The 13509-nt window shown below is 42.0% G+C and overlaps 2 protein-coding genes across 5 annotated transcripts in view; both read left to right on the plus strand.

Moving 5' to 3' along the window:
• Window positions 1-3364, plus strand: part of celsr1a (cadherin EGF LAG seven-pass G-type receptor 1a) — a 128056-nt gene extending 124692 nt beyond the window's left edge. For 3 of the 4 annotated variants that reach the window (XM_083757697.1, XM_083757699.1, XM_083757700.1), the window contains one exon: window positions 1341-3364. In XM_083757697.1, coding sequence (XP_083613823.1) covers window positions 1341-1368 — 28 coding nt within the window. In that variant the 3' untranslated portion in view covers window positions 1369-3364. Of the gene's footprint in view, window positions 1-1307 lie in introns of all 4 variants that reach the window. The other variant, XM_083757698.1, reaches the window with a different exon arrangement.
• Window positions 3365-10392: 7028 nt separating this feature from the next.
• Window positions 10393-12096, plus strand: LOC310853648 (toll-like receptor 1; the record flags this gene model as incomplete). The annotated part of the gene is made up of 1 exon (XM_083758040.1): window positions 10393-12096. One exon carries the CDS (start codon window positions 10393-10395, stop codon window positions 12094-12096), a length of 1704 nt encoding a protein of 567 aa, XP_083614166.1.
• Window positions 12097-13509: the final 1413 nt, after the last annotated feature.

Genomic DNA, 13509 nt, shown 5'->3' on the forward strand with positions numbered 1-13509 from the left:
CTCATTTTGAATTAGAATCCTGGAAATAACCGTTTTTGAGATAATGAGGTTTCCACCCCGACAGAGGCGATATAAGTGTACAGCATATCAACATGTTAAACATGTATCGCCGATGAGGACCTGAGGGGAGTGTGGTCGGTGCCCAGTTAGTGTGAAATCGGTCGGATCGGCAGATCTGGACCAGCAGGCCTCGGTCCAGGTCTTCACACACGGGAACGGAACTACACTCCCTGTCTCTCTCAGTCCTCTGCGATACACGCCCCGACACCCAGAAAATTACTTTATTGTCTCCACCAGGCCGAAGGCATGGGGAGAGAGTGTGTTTTGAACTCCGTCCGTGTGTATGTCCGTGAGTGTGTGCGTCCGCCGTCCGCTGTCCGTCCGTCTGTTACCAGCTAACCTCTGGCACCATTAACACCGTTAACCTGTTAACCTGTTCTGAACACACACTGTGTGTTCAGTGTGGACGCCAACGATGAACCTCTGCTCAAATGTTCCGGAACGGCCTGTTATAGCGCCACCAGATTCTGTCCAAAAATCCTGCAAATCGTTACACACTATCTCTATAGTCATGTGTTCAAGATGGATCCTAGTTGGCTAAAATTGGCTTTCAAAGTTTGCAGGATTGGCCCGTTTTGAACAAAAGGCCTCAAATCATGAACGCAGCATGCAATTTACGTGAGATTTTTCACAGACTTTCCTACTAGGCTGAAGAATATATCCCACCCATTTCACATTGGCTTGTTATAGCGCCACCAAAAGGAGGATTTTTGCTAAACAATTTTTTTGAACAAAATGCCTCAAATCATCCAATTGCCATCTATGGCACCCTTTTCACATTGGCCTATTATAGCGCCACAACCTGACCTGCCCTGGTGGAGACCTGTGCCCCGAGGGGCACTTTGTCTAGTTTTCTATCAGTTACACATGAGGCCTTGAATTCATGAAATCAAAAAATAGCATTCCTAAGCCAACAATTTGATGACCGGTCTCCTACCTGATTTTTCTCAGCAATGGCATTATTTCTCAGAGTTAAATGAACGCTGCTGGTTTTACAGTGTAGATTCGGGGTCCCAGAGATAAGGGGGCGGGGGGATGAATTCAGGAGACCACCATGCTGCATGTTTAACGGCCCACCTCCCTGCACTCATCTAACCTCGCATGTCCTACCTTTCCTTCTCCCCCCTCCCTCCCCTTCTGGTTTTTTTTTTCACCTATCTTTCACATCCCTCTCTCCTTTCGTCTTTCCCCCGCATCCCTCCCTCCCTCCCCCCCTCTCGTTTTTGTTCTGTTCTCTGTCCTCCCAGTGACAGTAATGAGACTTCAATCTGACCTGATAGGAAAACGCAGAGCAGTCTCCCCCTGTGAGAGGAGGCGCACACACACCCACACACACCTCCACGGGAGAGAGGAGGAGGAGAACACAAGAGGAGGATGAAGAGGGAGATGACAATAAAAGAGAAGACGTGATAGCGGATGAGATGGGCAAGAGAGGGGATTCTACATTGGAGAGAGAGAGAGAGAGGCTTCAAGTATTCCAGAGGTCCTATCTCTATCTATCTATCTATCTATCTATCTACCTATCTACCTATCTATCTACCTACCTACCTACCTACCTACCTACCTACCTCTATCCATCTATCTCTATCTATTCATCCATCCGTCCGTTCAACCTCTCTCTCACCTCCTCTCACTGGAGCAGCAGCAGTGCCCCCTACAGACGGCCTGGGTTGAAGAACTTGGTTAAAGAAAAGACAGATGAAAGGATAAAGGGAACGTTGGACTGAAACGGGACACAACGGAACCTTGTGTGCCAAAAAGAAAAATAAACAGAACCACTAAAAGGAGCGAGAATTGAAAGGAAGAAAATAAATGGAAAAAGTCCCCCCAGAATGCACTGTGAGCCCGCCGGAAACCGGAAAACCGGAAACCAAGCTGCCTTCTCCTCCATGGACGATTGTGAGGGATCTAGGGTGATTTCGTTGAAATATTATACCACTAACATGGCGGAAAAAAACGTCTGATCTCTGGTCAGTGTTTAGGGGCAGTTTCCGGTACACATGGACATATAACGTAGATACAGGTGTGCGGCCGCCGAGTGCTGCATCAGACTCGAACAATGCATGCTTGTGCAGCCCCCGGTTGTAGTCCAAATGGTTTACAAAGGACTACGAGTTCCACATAAGCACTGGCGGGACCGCACCAGGACGTCCTGTGTCGCTTGGATTATTCCAGACATGAAGCTTGTTGTATGCATGTGTTCATCTCAGAGTGGCGCAGCATATCCTCACTCGAACTTTTTGGGACAGACTCACAGACTCACCAAGTGCTCTTCCAGACAGATTTGCATTCAGAGTGTAATTAATTGTAGATATTTCTAAAGCAAAAAAGAAACAAGTCTATTTTGTATAGCTTCTGAATGGAAGAAAAATCCTATCGTATGCTGTTTTTAATTGACTGATGTGCAAATGAGTCAAAATGTGTGCCTTTTGTCCTGTGTGCCTGGATTCAGGTTTCGAGGTCCTTACACACCCAAGAGCAATTTTTTCGTGCAATGAATTTGCCCGAAAATATATATTTTTGACATGTTATTTGTGTCATAATTGAGTACATCCACACAGAACACGAATACTAAGCAACGAGGCTTGCTTGTCACCACAAATAAAGCAATCAACCTATGAATGAGGGATCCGCTTTATGAAGTTTCATGAAAGACATTCGGCGACACATTTTCGTATTATATATGGACGTGTTTATTCGTCAGGCCTCCGGTGTGTAAAGACCTTTATGCATGCATAGAAACACTCACGTATGAGTGTTTGTGTATAATACAATGTGGTAAACAGAATTATGACATTGTACATGCATAGTACCACTACCATGCACCGAATACAACGTATGGATACACACTGCAGTAAACTAACACACACTTTGGCTTGTGTGACCCACAATGTCACAAGTGCTCATACACTGCGGATTCCCAGGGGTTTGTTTTCACTCTGAGAGTGTAACTTGGACCTCAGAGTTAAATCAAGACTCAGGAATTTGCAGTGTCCAAAGTTCCCTTTTTTCAGGTCTAAATGAAAGGTGCTGTAAGTGATATTCTTGGGTTAAAACAAAAAGGCTCTTGTTAAAGCTCTATGTTCTTAGAGTAATCATTGCTTTAAAGTGTTCAGTAACAGAGAGGTCTCCCCATCTCTTACGCTCATTAGCAACGGAAAATACATTTTCAGTCAGGTTGCAATTTCATCCAAATTAGGAGAGAGTACCAGTTTTTCAGCTTCAATTATATTGAGCTGGAGGGACAGAGAGATCCCTATTAGCGAACAAACACTTTATACTGTAGCAATGATTACTTTATTTAGTTATTTTAACAAAAAAACAAACCACTTACACCACCTTGAACCATTATTTTGTGGAATGTGACCGAGTTCCCCTGTGATTACAAGCAATGTGCTTTAAAGTCTGAGTTATACTTCTTTGCAGGCCGTGTCACTCGTCGACAATAGCAGAAAGCAGACAATAGCAGATCTGCTGTCTCCGTTGTCCAACAGAGAATGAATTAAGCATAAGACTAAGATACTTTCCCTGTGTCCGTCCTGCCTGATTGTACAATGCTTGAGCACACACAAACACACCGCTTTACCAAAGTCATGACACATTACGAGGTTGGGTTGTACTTAAGTACAGTACTTGAGCAAATGTAGTATTTAGTTACTTTCCACCACTGACCTCGGCTCACTCTTGAGTTCACTTCATAGGCTCTATGCACACAGAATAACTCTTCCTACTTCCTTCACAGGTGTTACTGATTATACTAATTATGTTCCATTTAGTGTACTGTGGTTCTCAAAGCTTTTCATTTCAAGGACCCCTATAACTCTGAGAGTGTACAAAATGTAAATTGTACACACCCGTACGGGGCCTTTGGAACACACTCAAGGACACCTGTGAGACCCACTGGTGTTGTACAATAGCAGCTGTTTGACCAGAATGGAACAGAGCCTTAATTTGCATCATTGAATCCACACCTGTGAAGGAAGTAGGGAAGGGGCCTGGAATCCTGTGTGCATAGAGCCTATTCTAACCAATACAAAGTTAAACGTTGACTTAGCGGAGATACTGTTGATTTGCTACCCCGGCACCTGCAGCATGGGAGACCACAGATCAAGACGGAGAGCTTCAGGTAGTACCCCTGCATTGTTTGAATTACCCACTAAAAGCATCTGTGTCATTTTAGATTTGAGCTGTATATCGTTGTTGTCGGGCAGAAACCACCTGTCTCCATATTCTAACTCTACAAAGCGACTTGTTTTGAGTTTGTGCAGTAGACTTTTGAATTTGAATCCTGAAAAAATAACGGATTTGGAGGTTTCCATCCGACAGAGACGATATATAGCAACATGGTCAGGATTTAGAAGGCATTTGTAGAATCGGCCTCAGGTCTTAATGGATTCAAATAAACTTCACCTAGAACCTGCCACAAGGATTACAAGACCCACTGTAGTCCTTTTTACTACCTGGTTGGTAGGCCTACAATGAAAATAATGTAAAGTTTACTCCCCACCGAATGCCTGTATACACACACACACACACACACACAGAAGAGAAACTGAAAGAAAAACAAAATCCCAGACCCAGTGTTTTGCTTTTATATAATCTGTTTATAAATGTCATTGGTTTTTTTAGTTTTTTTTCTGTTGTTTTTTTTTATGATCCAAGACACTGGAAATGTTTTGTAACATAATGTATATTTATTTTTTATGGTTTTAAGACACTGGAAAAAAAGAGATGATTGTGACTGTAAGATTAAAGATGACACATTGAATTTTTTAACGTCTCCAACATATTGCTGTCAGATTCAAACTTGTTGCTGCACGCAAAGAGTACAGCAACAACTTCATTTTAACAGTGAGCCAACATCCGTTTTAATTGGTTCGCTATAGTAGCTGTTGGCCGATCAGCACCAAATTTATTGTGGACCAAATATTTAGGTTAACTTTTTATTTATTTTTGTCTGTCTACTGTCTGTCAAATATTTCTAATATCACTAGAGTAACATACAGTATATGCATAAACTAATTAAGTGGCATTTGTTGCCCATAGTTCAGGAGCCTATATTCTGTTTACATAGCGATAGTATAGTACCCCCCCCCTGGACATGACAGTAGTAGCACACAAATCCATTTCACCCACTTCTTTACAACTGTAAACCTGGTGCATTTATATAGCGCCTTTATCCAAAGCGCTTTACAGAGATTGTGCATTACATTCACCCATTCACACACACATTCATACACCGATGGCGGCGGAAACCATGCAAGGCACCAGCCAGCACATCAGGAGCAATTAGGGGTTCAGTGTCTTGCTCAAGGACACTTCGACGCTAACTCTGGGGGACCCCAGGTTCGAACTGGCAACCTTGCAGACTTGTGATTACCATCAGGCTACTCTACTCCTAAGCCGCCCCTGATGTGACTTATATGTATCCATATTTGGAGATCCACTGTTCTAACCCACTTGGTGCACCACTCCTTACTGTCCAATCAGCTTGAGGAGAGTTTGATGATCTCCATACAGTATACTGTATGGGCAAGTTTGGGGATCTCCATATACAGTGTTTCTCAAACCTTTTAATGTTAAGAAACCCCAGATTAATATAATAAAGTATTTGGCCACAACCACAAACCCCTTGTGAAAACATTTGGTGCTGAGTGAGGACCTCATTACAACATTGTTTTGTTAAAATAAATGGTTTCAAAATATTCCAAGTAATAGGCCTACGTTGTACTCTAGTCTAAAAGAGTACTGTCATGTGGGCTACATTTACGTACCGTAATTAATGCGGGATTCATTATTATATAAATGTGGCCCACATGAGAGTACAGCTCAAAGGGTAGTAAGCTATCACACTATAAGGACAATCCCTAGATAAAACAAACCTGTTACAGAAATCAGCACAAGGATCCAAAGCACTCCAGGCAGATGTCCAAGGGGATACCAGTGTGGCGCATGCTAGGAGGCACGTGGTGGGAGACCCCTTCAACATGAACACAGACCCTAGGTAAATATCTCTGACGCACACGGACACGGACACACTCACTATCTCAAGTATTAAAGTTTTGCCTCGTTTCCTGTGTTTCACAACTGCGCTACTGTTAACCCATTAAAACCGGGAAAGCATCTGTGTCATTTTAGATTTTTGCATTGGCTATCCAAAAATAGCAGATAAGTGTTTCACATTGGGGTCTGCGGCCAAATGCATATCAATTTGAGAACTACTGATTTAGAAGGCATTGTAGAATCGGCCTCGGGTCCTATTGCATTAACATAAATGGAAAAAGAGGGTCACACTAAATGAGTTCAATTAAAAATGTCACAGTGTAAGGGGCATGGTGCCAAGGGGTATCGCTCATTTGTCGAGGTCCCAACGCCAGGAAATCAACACTTCAGCCGAGCATTGTCTGAACTGGGCAGAACGGGATCGACTCCAGTTAGAGCCACAACTTGGTTGAACCTGGCTGTAACCTACTGTAGTCTGTAGCCTAGCTGCCTACCATAACGTTATTGAACATAATCTGAATGAAAGATGCTAATGTATAAAAGTATATGCTCTCTCTCTCTCTCTCTGTAATGACAGGACAGGGAGACGCAGCAGCCTCTGTGCGTACCTGTGCGTAATGTGACTATATCGTTAGATTGGAAGACAATACAGTCTTGGCTGACAACACCATTTGAAAGTGGAGTTCCCAAGGATTATGGCGATTTTTTTTTAATTTTAAGAATAGCCTACAATATGTGACATTTCTTTCATCCGGTATTATTGTGTGAGTTGATCAAAACATTATTGCATGCTTGACTTGTCTTGTAGCCTAGGCTATACAGTATACAATGCCAGCTGGTAACACTATAAATCATATACTTCTGATGATACATAATAACCTTATCAAAGCACAGTCATTATTGTCATTGCAGAAGGGCCTGCTCTTGACTTTACTGTCCAGTGTCCATGCATGGGTTCTTTCGGACATGTTCATTGCGTATTTATTAGGTGATTTATTTTAACCGCCATCAGTCTGCAATTTTTATCATTTTTTTTTTTTTTTGTTATCAAATGTTTTTTATTTTAAGACAAAAATCACAAGACACGTTAACAACATGAAAGACTTAAATCAAACAAAACACACATAAAACAACACACAACAGCAAAAGCAAGGAACACAAAAACAAAAACAAACAATCCCACCCACCCCTCCCCCCCCCCCCCCCGAGACCAAAGATGCCACAAAATGTCATCACTTCAACCACTGTGCAATGAAAACAAAAAACAAATAATGATAATAACAATAATAATGATCAAACCATGCCCCCAACCAAATCTGCAATACCAGACCAAATCTCAACGTTTTCCTCTTTTGCACCATGCAATCTTGCTGTAGACATCTCTAGATAAATGATATCCAGAAAGGTCAAAGCCCATTGGCGAAATGACAATGTATGAGGCGGTTTCCAGTGCGAAGCAACCATCTTCTTTGCGGCCGTTACGCCAGCAAAGAAGACACGAATACGGGTGTTATTTAATGGCAACTGGGATACATCATTTAATAAGAATAGAGATGGGGAGGGTGTGATGTTAACTTGTAGAATAGTCGAAAGGTTAGTAGCAACCAAATTCCAAAATGTGAGGACACTCGGACACTCCCACACCATATGAAAGAATGTACCTACAGTATGGTGTTTGAAGTGCAGAAAGTGCAGTAGTGATTATTTAAAATCCGCATAGCACACAATCTACGGGGGGTTAAGTACGTCCTATGAACAAAATTTAGATGAATTTGTTGATCAGGATTCCTAGAAGACAGGATAACATTAGACCACACTGTATCCCAGCTCCAATCTGGATCTAGATTTGGTATGTCATTCCTCCATACAGTATCGACAAGCAAGGTCCCATAACTAGATTCTAATAAATAATCATACAATACGGAAACAAAACCTCTTGACCTAATACCACAGATAAGTCTATGCAAAGGGTGCATTGCAAGGGGGGTCTGCCATGGCACCCCATATGTCCTCATGGCAGTTCTCAATTGTAAATAGAAAAAAAAGAGTTACCAGGCAAGTTAAAAATATCACATAAATTCTGGAAAGAACGTAAACCATTAGCATCAAATAAATCACCCAAAGTATGAATCCCCTTGGAACTCCATCTTGGAAAACGAATAGGACGATTGTCCAAAAGCAAACCATCATTGTTGAACACTGGGGAAAACGAATTCCATTTCAAATCAATCTTGCGCAATTTTTCAGCCGCTCTCCACACTGTTACTAAATGAGAAATTATTGGCCCAAAGCGAACTTTGCATTGATTATTCGTTATGTTTGAATAGATCAGATCTCTCAATTCAACAGGATGAACCAAACTCTCTTCAAGCTCTCGCCAACAAACCTTTATAGTTGAGTCGAAATATCTTAAAAGGGGGCGAAGAGTGAAAGCCCAATAATATAATTTGAAGTTAGGCAACGAGAGACCGCCATCAGCTCTGGTCCGCTGTAACAAGGAAAGTTTGAGACGTGGGCGTTTCCTATTCCACACAAATTTAGATATAGCAGAATGAATCTTAGTCCAATACTGTGCTGGCGGTGGCAGTGGGAGCATAGAACTCACAAAATTAACCCTAGGGAGGACATTCATCTTTATGATTGATACTCGAGCTCGAAGAGAGTTGGGCAATGACGACCATCTGTCTAAATCAAGACAAATTTTGTTCAAAGTCACTATAATTGTTTTTAACAGTAGCTTGAAGAGACGGGAACACATCTATGCCAAGATATTTAAATTTGTTCACTACTGGGATTATGGGAGGCAGAACAACAGATCGCATCTCCTCATTTAGCGGCAAAAGGGCTGACTTTGTCCAATTGATTTTTTTAGCCTGAGAGGGCACTGAACTGATCAAAAATCTTAAGAATGTGTGTAATTGACTGTGGAGCATTCTCAATAAACAGCAGGATGTCGTCCGCATATAAAGAAATACGATGTTGTGTGTTGTTAACTGAGATAGGTGTGATCGCTGTGGACTGACGTACTGTCTGCGCTAACGGTTCGAGCGAGAGGGCAAAAAGGAGGGGACTAAGGGGGCAACCTTGCCTCGATGACCTGCCTATCGTGAACAGTGGAGAACAAATCTTGCCTGTTAATACCATCGCTGTTGGATTTGAGTACAATACCTTAATCAATGTGATGAATGTGGGACCAAATCCCATCTTATCTAGCACCGCCAATTTTTATCATTTATTAACTTTAGCTCTGTTGTTAGATTGGAAGTACACATATGAGAAGTGAACAAAAGGGATCTTCACTTGTGAAAGCAGAATAACAAATAGTACAGTAGCCTATTGAGATGGAAAAGAGGAACTAGTTTAAGTAAATAGTCTAAGCTTACTGTAATTGTGTAACTTTATATGGGGATATAAACGGATATAAACGGATGACCTGAAGAGCTTCATCTTACTGTTTGTGAAGTCATGTCCAAGCAAAGGTAAAGCATTTTCTGTTGTTCTAATAACTATTATTTTTTAATTGTTTCATTTGAATTTTCTCCATTATACTGTAGAACTCATTTGTGTTCATCTTTCTACTACAGAGCTTTGCTGTTCAGTACGGTTGCTGTGGTTTCCCTCCTGACAGCCATCGGGGATCAAGGGTTGGAACTATGTGTAACCTCAAGGCGACAGATCCAAGACCTCTCCAAACAAAACTTAACAAGTGTTCCCCCTAATCTGCCGGACAACACACAGTATTTGGATGTTTCTTACAACCACATTGCACAACTGGACGAAGCTCCCTTTGTCAGACTTTCGCAGCTCTGCTTCCTTAAAGTAGACCACTGTAACCTCCGGGCAATATCTCCCATGTTGTTTAAACGAATGCAGAGACTCCAAGTTCTGAACATTTCTCACAATTCCTTATTGGCCATTCCTGTAATTCTGTTGCCACAGCTCAAAATTCTTGACCTGTCAAGCAACCTGTATGACAGTTACCGCCTACCACCTTCATTTCAGACACTGACACATTTGGAAATCCTTTTATTGGGAAGTATAAATGCTCTGTCGTTGAACTACAATGACTTCACTCCCTGTAGAAACGTCTCTTTGAAACATCTCACGTTGGGAGCAGGAAATAAGTGGGAACGATATGATTCTGGTGCTCTCGCAGAATTGAAGTCTCTCCAGACATTTATACTCAACATGACTGAATGCGAGAATTTGGACATATTTGGGATTCTACTCAAGGACTTAAATGAGACCCAAACACGAGAATTAACATTTATTAAGCCATTTCCAGATGACTGCAAAGTGTCAGGTGACCATTTTAAGAATTTGTCAAAAATGCCACTATTACGAAATCTTACATTTGTGAACACTTTGGTTAATAGCACTTTTCTGGTTCAGCTTTTCAAAACTGTATGGCTTTCCCCTATTGATACGTTTGCATTGGTAAACATACTTTATAATGAAGACACACCAGAGGGGTTTCAGTTCCCTAGTATGAACCACTCAATCAACCACCGCTCTGTGATCATTGATGGCGTGTCCCATCGCCAGTACCAATACCCCACAATTAACATTAGCGTTGACGCTCTCGACTCATTGACCTATGTACAGTTGTCCGGCTCTGGAATGAACATTTCACCATGCAACCTCATAGCGGCAATGCCATTACTGGAGATACTGGATCTCTCGGATAACCTACTGTCAGACAAAGGGTTTTGGTGGCCGTCGTGCTCATATACCTCTGTCTTCCCCAAACTCAGATGGCTATCTCTGAGCAAGAACCGGTTTGTCAGTCTGTCCTTCATCTCCAGTAAGACACATCAGATGAAAGCCCTGGAGTCATTGGACCTGAGTGACAACTCCATCATTACGGACCAGCCATGCACTTGGCCTACTCACCTCAAAGAGCTGAGCCTACAGAACAACAACCTGGGTAGCACTGTTTTCAAATACCTTTCTCCGCATTTTGAGAGAATTGACTTATCCAAAACGGCCATCACGACGATATCACGGGAGATCCTGTTGCAATTCCCTCGACTGACTCACCTTTATCTGAGCTCTAACAACATACAGGCCCTCCCGCTGGATGTCTATGCCCCAAATCTGCTCAGGCTGTATATCGACCATAATGCCATCACGGTAATCTCCAAAGAGTCCTTCCTGGGCCTGCCGAGACTACAGGTCCTCAAAGCTGGAGACAATCCATTCGCATGCTCATGTGATTCTTTTTGGTTTCTGAATGCTCTGAATAAGTCTTTGCTCTCTCACTGGCCTTTGGAATATACATGCAGCATCCCACCATCAGCAGCTGGTCTGCCACTCTCCGAGTATAAAACAAGTAAGCTGGCTTGTGATAAGTCACTTCAGGCAGCAGTGTCGGTGTCTGTGACATTTGCGTTTTGTGCGGGCCTGGGTCTTGTTTTCTATGTTTGTGATGGGATGTGGTATGCAAAGATGCTGTGGGTGTGGATCAGGGTGAAAAGGAGAGGCAAGAAGCGGGCCGACATGTTGGCGAATGCATCGTTTCAATATCATGCTTTCATCTCCTACAGCCATCATGACTCCAGTTGGGTTGACAGTCAGCTGGCGCCATCTCTTGAGGGATCGGGACTTTCTCTCTGCATTCACGAGCGTGACTTTGTCCCTGGCGAATGGATCATTGACAACATCATTAACTGTGTCGAGGCCAGCTACAAGACACTGTTTGTGCTCTCCAGAAACTTTGTCCAGAGTGACTGGTGCAACTACGAGCTTTTCTTTGCCCAACACAGAGCCATAAGTGTGCAGGAAGACTCTTTAGTTTTTATTGTATTGGAGCCGATTCCAATGGACTCTCTGCCAAAGAAGTTCCTAAAACTAAGGAGTTTGCTCATGCAGCAGACTTACCTCGAGTGGCCAGAAGATGAGCGAAAGCAACGTGTTTTCTGGGCAAGCCTTAAGTCAATGCTACATGCTGCAGACAAGAGAATGTCCCTAAAGGATGTGGCTGTGGCTATATCGGATACATTGCCTCTGCTCACAGATGTTGATGAAAACTAAACATTACACAGCAACATTTGGAGTGTTAACCTAACTCTGAGAGTGTAACAGTGGACCCATTTTGAGCGGTGCTAGCCACTCCAACGCATGGCTTTGTGTGTGCCCTCCTGTAGTGGGTCCCATAGTACACTATGATGTAGACCAGAGTGTAGTGTAGGAGAGTAGCGGCACGCTTTGATCTCGCCGCAAAGCGGGTGCCTATGGGCTATAGTTCCAAACATTGCTCCTATGGCCGGAACTATCCCATTGAGATAGGATGAGCACTTCCGCATTCCATTGTTACAATGGGAGTCAACGTTAGTGTCGCCACTCTCTTACTATATTACTCTGATGTAGACCTAGTGGGTGCCACAGTAAACTATGACGTAGTGGCAGCCAAGTCTATCAACGTTTTACGAATACTCGAGCTTACTGGGTTGCAACAAACTGTAATTTGTATATAGGCTAATTGATTATTCCATCTGATTAATTAATTAAACAGACCTTTTGAAATAGCATAACATTTAATTTGATGATATAAAACAAGGCATTTTGGTGAAGGTGGCAAGGTGTAAATAGCACATTATAGACATTTCTGCACTTGCTTTTGATAATTTTCCACTGAGAGTTTCATCAGTTATTTAATTAATTGGTATGTACCTTTTATTATGTAGCCCAGTATGTTTTGCATGGATTGTATTATTCCTCAAACTTTGCAGAACAAAGCACAACAACATTATTGTACAATTATGGGTTGGCTTCTACAGTGATGCTGTAGATCTGGATCTGAAATTAAATATACTGTATGTTTGTTAAAGATATAGCCAATGGAATTCAGAGGAGCGTAATTTAGGTTGGGGACCCAAATCTTGGAGAAAAAAAGTTTTTTTTTTCTTTTTTTTAATAGCATTCCCGTACCAACTGTGTTGTATAGCCTAGTGATATGGCACATTATCTATATTTAATAATAATGCAAGAGAGAGCTTTTCTAATTTCCCAAATGAAGCCTTAGACATGTTTTGAGATGGTGTAACAGAGGTGTAACACAACTGAATGTCCTGTCATATCATCTTGAAATTCTTCAATATTTCTTGTTTGAATGCGATATGTAATCTAGAGAACTATGGGCCAGCATGGAAGGAATTGGCTTCGAATTTGAAATGTATAACAAATCATGCGGGTATAGACAGTATATTCAGAGATAAAATATATTTTGGTCGATTATGTGGCATAATAAAGATGCAAAATATCACTAGGTCAAGTTCAAACAACCCTGGTGATATTGTTTTTAACCAGATACTGAGCAATCTTAAAAGGGCTCGTACTCTGGATAAGAAGAAAAGAAACAACATAGCACCTTCTAGATTTTTAACAGTAGGCCTAGTGAATGGGAAGAAATGAATTAAAATATACTTAAGCCAGACGCGAACCAGC

The sequence above is a fragment of the Protomyctophum parallelum genome (assembly GCF_964188405.1).
Source record: "Protomyctophum parallelum genome assembly, chromosome: 22".
In the NCBI taxonomy this organism is placed as follows: domain Eukaryota; kingdom Metazoa; phylum Chordata; class Actinopteri; order Myctophiformes; family Myctophidae; genus Protomyctophum; species Protomyctophum parallelum.